Source organism: Alligator sinensis, unplaced genomic scaffold (assembly GCF_000455745.1).
Source record: "Alligator sinensis unplaced genomic scaffold, ASM45574v1 scaffold154_1, whole genome shotgun sequence".
Lineage (NCBI taxonomy): Eukaryota > Metazoa > Chordata > Crocodylia > Alligatoridae > Alligator > Alligator sinensis.
In genome coordinates this window covers 1,762,117-1,766,423 of record NW_005842072.1, presented here as the reverse complement: position 1 = coordinate 1,766,423, position 4,307 = coordinate 1,762,117, and the positions used below count along the sequence as shown (strand labels likewise).

Below are 4,307 nucleotides of genomic sequence, written 5' to 3'. Positions count from 1 at the left end.
CTGGATGATGAATTCCAGCAAGCAATGATCGCTATCACCCAGGTGGTTAAGGACCTGGAGCCCCCTTACCAGATCATCGCCTGTGGCCAGGACCAGGTCCAACAGGGCATTTCCTCTGGTGGGACTGTGCACCTCCTAGGTTAAGTGGAGGTCCTGTATCTCGGCCAGGAACCTCCTGGAACAGTCTGACCTGACTGACTGCTCCTCCCAGCAGATGTCTGGGTAATTTAGATCACCCATGATAACTACATCCCTTGCCTTAAGTGCCTCTGCAAGCTGGCCTGAAAATTCCCAGTCCAGCTCCTCCCTTTGGTTGGGGGGTCTGTAGTAGACCCCCACCGTTAAATCCCTCTCCCCATGACCCCTTGTATCCTGACCCAGAGCACTTCAGCTTGCCCCTCCTCCGACCGCATTTTGCTGGCAGAGGATGTGTATTGCTCTTTGACATAGAGCGCCACACCCCCTCCCTTCCTTCCTTCTCTGTCCCATCTGTAGAGCCTATAGCCCCTAATGCTAACTGCCCAGTCGTGGGATGAATCCCACCACGTTTCTGTAAGCCCTACTATGTCTGGGTTTGAAGTGGCTATTCTGAGGGCGAGTTCCTCCTATTTGTTCCCCATACTATGAGCATTGGTATACAGGCATTTAAGGCCTTGCATAGCTCCGCGTGCCACCCCCCGATTAGGAAGACTATCTGGACCCCTGTTTCTTACCTGGGCACTCCTTGCACGTGTCACCTGCCTTGCTCGGGTGGTGTCTCCATGTCTTCCTGCGGCCCCCTCCCCTGGTGAGGCTAGTTAAAGCTCACCGTACGAGATCAGCCAACCTGGAAGAGAAGACACGCTTGCCTTTAGGAGAGAGGTGAAGCCCATCCTGCCCCAGCAAGTCCCCCACCCGAAAGCATGGGTCATTATCTAGGAACCCAAGGCCCGCCTGGCGGCACCAACTCCGTAAGCACCATGTTTTATTTTACCTTGGAAAATAAAAGATGCATCAGACATAGAAAATAAAACTAATTGTAGCATTTGCTATTTTAGTTAAGTGTCAGAATCTGGGTGGATATTTTGAGATAAAATGGTAGGAACACACTTGTATTTACAGTATGTCATGACATGATAATTTATGCTTGTTGCCTCTATTGTTTCACTTAAATAACAAGCCAAAAAAAAGCCTGTTTTAGCTTGCTGCTTTGGCATTTGGTATTTCTTTATTATAATAAGGCATTAAGGAATCCCAATTTACTTCTTATTCTCATACTAAATAAGGATATTTTCCTCGCATCACCTCAGTTTTTCAAACATTTAAACCACGTCCAGGTTCTCCAAAACATGGAGCCCAGGACCAAGTTCTGGCAAGAATGAATTCATATCAATTGGTTGTAAGCATCCTGTTAAGCTTTTATAATTTCACCTTTTCCTTTTCCCCTCTCCTCTTTTTCCCTTCCTTTTCCTCTTTTCCTCCTTTCCTTTTTTTTTTTTTTTTTTTTAACATGACCACTCTTGTAATTTTAAAAGGATCCTGTATCTCCTTATTTTAGTCAGTTTTACATTCCCTCCCTGCCCCACCCCCAGCTGTGGGGGAAAGATTGTTAATTATATTGTTGCAAATGGATAAAAAGTGCATTTAGTTTAACTTAGATTGAAAGATGTTCCATGATAAGTTTTTATTTAGGAATGTACTTTTCTAAAAGTAAATAAATGAATTCCAAAATCTGTTTTTTAAATTACTCGTGTTTAGATCTGGTGTTTAAGAACAGGCAAGCGTATATTTGACTGTGGGGAACATACAGAGCAGGTCAACTGTTGCCAGTTTAACAGTGGAAATAATGAGCTTCTCCTGACCACTTGCTCAAATGACAGTTTGCTCAAGGTAAGTAGAAAATGCAGTGTTTTATTTAGCTTACAATTAAAAACATTGCTGGGGTTTTTTTTGTGTACATGCTCTTTTCAAACACCACAGACTAAATATTTTGCTTCCATAAACTATTAGACAAGGCAAAAATGAATAACAGTGTATGAAAGGAAGGGTAGAGGGCAGTTTTTCAGAAGGTAGGTAAAATTGCTAGAAGTATGTTTTAACCAAGGATAATGATATTTAGAAGAGAATGAAGACTGCTTTTTAATTATTATTATCATCTTGTCCTTAATTGCTGGGGTAAGAAATTGAAAGTTGTGACTAATGGGGAAAATGGAAAAGGAGTCACCAGTTACAAGGGGCATGGCTAAAAGAAAATGATTTGAATGGTAGGAGAGGAAAAGATTACTTATGATCTTTTAGGCTCTGAGGAGGAACTGAGTTGGGGAATATTGGATTAGATTAGTGTTAGTTATATTAAATAGGAGTTGACTGACTAACAGTGGAATTAGGGAGGTTGGGAGCTAGTCTGCAGTTAATAAAAGTTTTTAATAGATTGGAGTTCTCAGCCAATCAAACCTCTGTTTAAAAGTTAGGAGAAAAATGCAGTCTTTGAGAATACACTGATACCTGGCCATTCTAGAAAATATACTTGAAAAGGGTCTTGTGATAGAAGATTGGAACAGATTAGAATGATAGATCACCTGTACATGAAATTGGTAATTAAAATTTTGCGAGGTAGGATTTTTATGTGAAAGGTAACAGAGAGTGTCTCCATTGTAGGGATCACGTGAATTTTTTAGAATGTGCTAAACATCCATCAGGGGTGTAGGTTGTAGCTGTGTTGGTCTAAGGACATAGGCAGACAAGGTTCTTTGGGTGAATATGATAAAAGATATCAGATTCACTGAAAGAACCTTGTCTGCCTGAACATCCCTCTGCTCTCTGATAATCCAGGTTCCCAAAATCAGGCACCCAGAATTGCTTGTTATGCCAAAAAAAACCCCGCAAAACATATTGGAGGGGACAGAGGCAAGAAGAACCCTAGGAAAATGATGAGGTAGAAAATCATTGATGATGAAGTCGTAAGGAAGGTTGAAAGTCAATCAAGAGCACAGATGTATGGAAACCAAGAATAGAGAGGATCCTGGAGAGAACAATGATTTTAAAAGTTCTGAAGATGGTAGGGAAAATAGATGGTGCTCTTTTGATTTAGCTAATAGCTTATTAATGACTTTATACTCAAGAGGGTATGCTGAACCTTAGCTTGTGTTGATCACTATAAAAGAAAGAGTTTAAGTATTGCTAATAAATTATACTGTTTAGAATTTGTAAAATAAATTGAAGATTGGAACAAGATACTGGTAATTTTTTAGAGGCAGTGGACTCGAGGATAGTTTCTTAGCCCTCTTCATAGCTCCAGGGCATTGTCTCTGCTAAGGGAAAAAAAAGTTCTTTCTATTCCAGTTAGCTGACTGAAGTCACATATGGTAATGTTCTAACACAGTGGTTTCCAACCTTTTTTCATTTATGGACTCCTAAAACATTTTGAATGGAGGTGTGGACCCCTTTGAGTTGTAAGTGTAGGTATTCCCATACCTTTGATTGATAACAGCCATCTTGTGTGGACCCTTAGACGTAGTCTATAGACCCCCAGGAGTCCGTGGGCCACAAGTTGAAAATCACTGTTCTATTAGACAAGACAGTTTTTGGGTTTCCACGCAAATTAGTAGGTCAGAGTAAAGACTAAAAGAGCCCAAGGCTTACCTTGACTTGCAGACTCTTAAGAAAACTATGAATTTGTGAATAGATTTTTCTATACAAGTTAAGCAGGTTTTTGGATATAAATGCACCATCGTTAGCTTTGGATTATTTATGGTTTGACAGCAATTGTTTGTTTCCTTTTCTTGTAGCTTTGGGATGTAAGAAATAAGCGTTGTCAAAACACAATGTTTGGTCATACAAGTTCTGTCAATCATTGTAGATTTTCACCAGATGATAAATATGTGGCTAGTTGCTCAGCAGATGGAACAGTGAAGGTAAGCCTTGTTTTTAATTAATGTGTTTTCATGGATTAAATGGATGGAAGTTTCTGTGATGTGTTTTGATGATAGAAGTTGCTGTTGCTTTATTATATAACCTTTTAGTAATGCTTTGTAGTCATGTTTTTCAAACATTAATTTGTTACAACTTGGAGCATCTTGGTGGGGTAGCTGAGCATTATTTCCATTTTAAAAATGAGAAGCCAAAATGGGAATAGACCAGGTAACTTGCCTCAAGTCACAGAAGGATTTCGTATCATAACTAGAAGTAAAACAGAGGTTGCCTTGTTTCATTCTATCACTTATCCATGAAACTTTGAAAATCTGATGTCAAGGGAATGCTTTGTAAAATCATATTCCAAGTGGAAAAGAGATCTGATGACTTAATATATTTTCAGTATGAGCCAGGAA

General features: G+C 39.8%; 1 protein-coding gene across 4 annotated transcripts in view; it reads left to right on the top strand.

Moving 5' to 3' along the window:
- Positions 1-4,307, top strand: part of APAF1 (apoptotic peptidase activating factor 1) — a 75,661-nt gene that overhangs the window by 41,526 nt on the left and 29,828 nt on the right. For all 4 annotated transcript variants that reach the window (XM_025204182.1, XM_006023636.3, XM_025204181.1 and 1 more), the window contains 2 exons: positions 1,738-1,869; positions 3,768-3,893. In XM_025204182.1, coding sequence (XP_025059967.1) covers positions 1,738-1,869; positions 3,768-3,893 — 258 coding nt within the window. The remainder of the gene's footprint in view (positions 1-1,737; positions 1,870-3,767; positions 3,894-4,307) is intronic.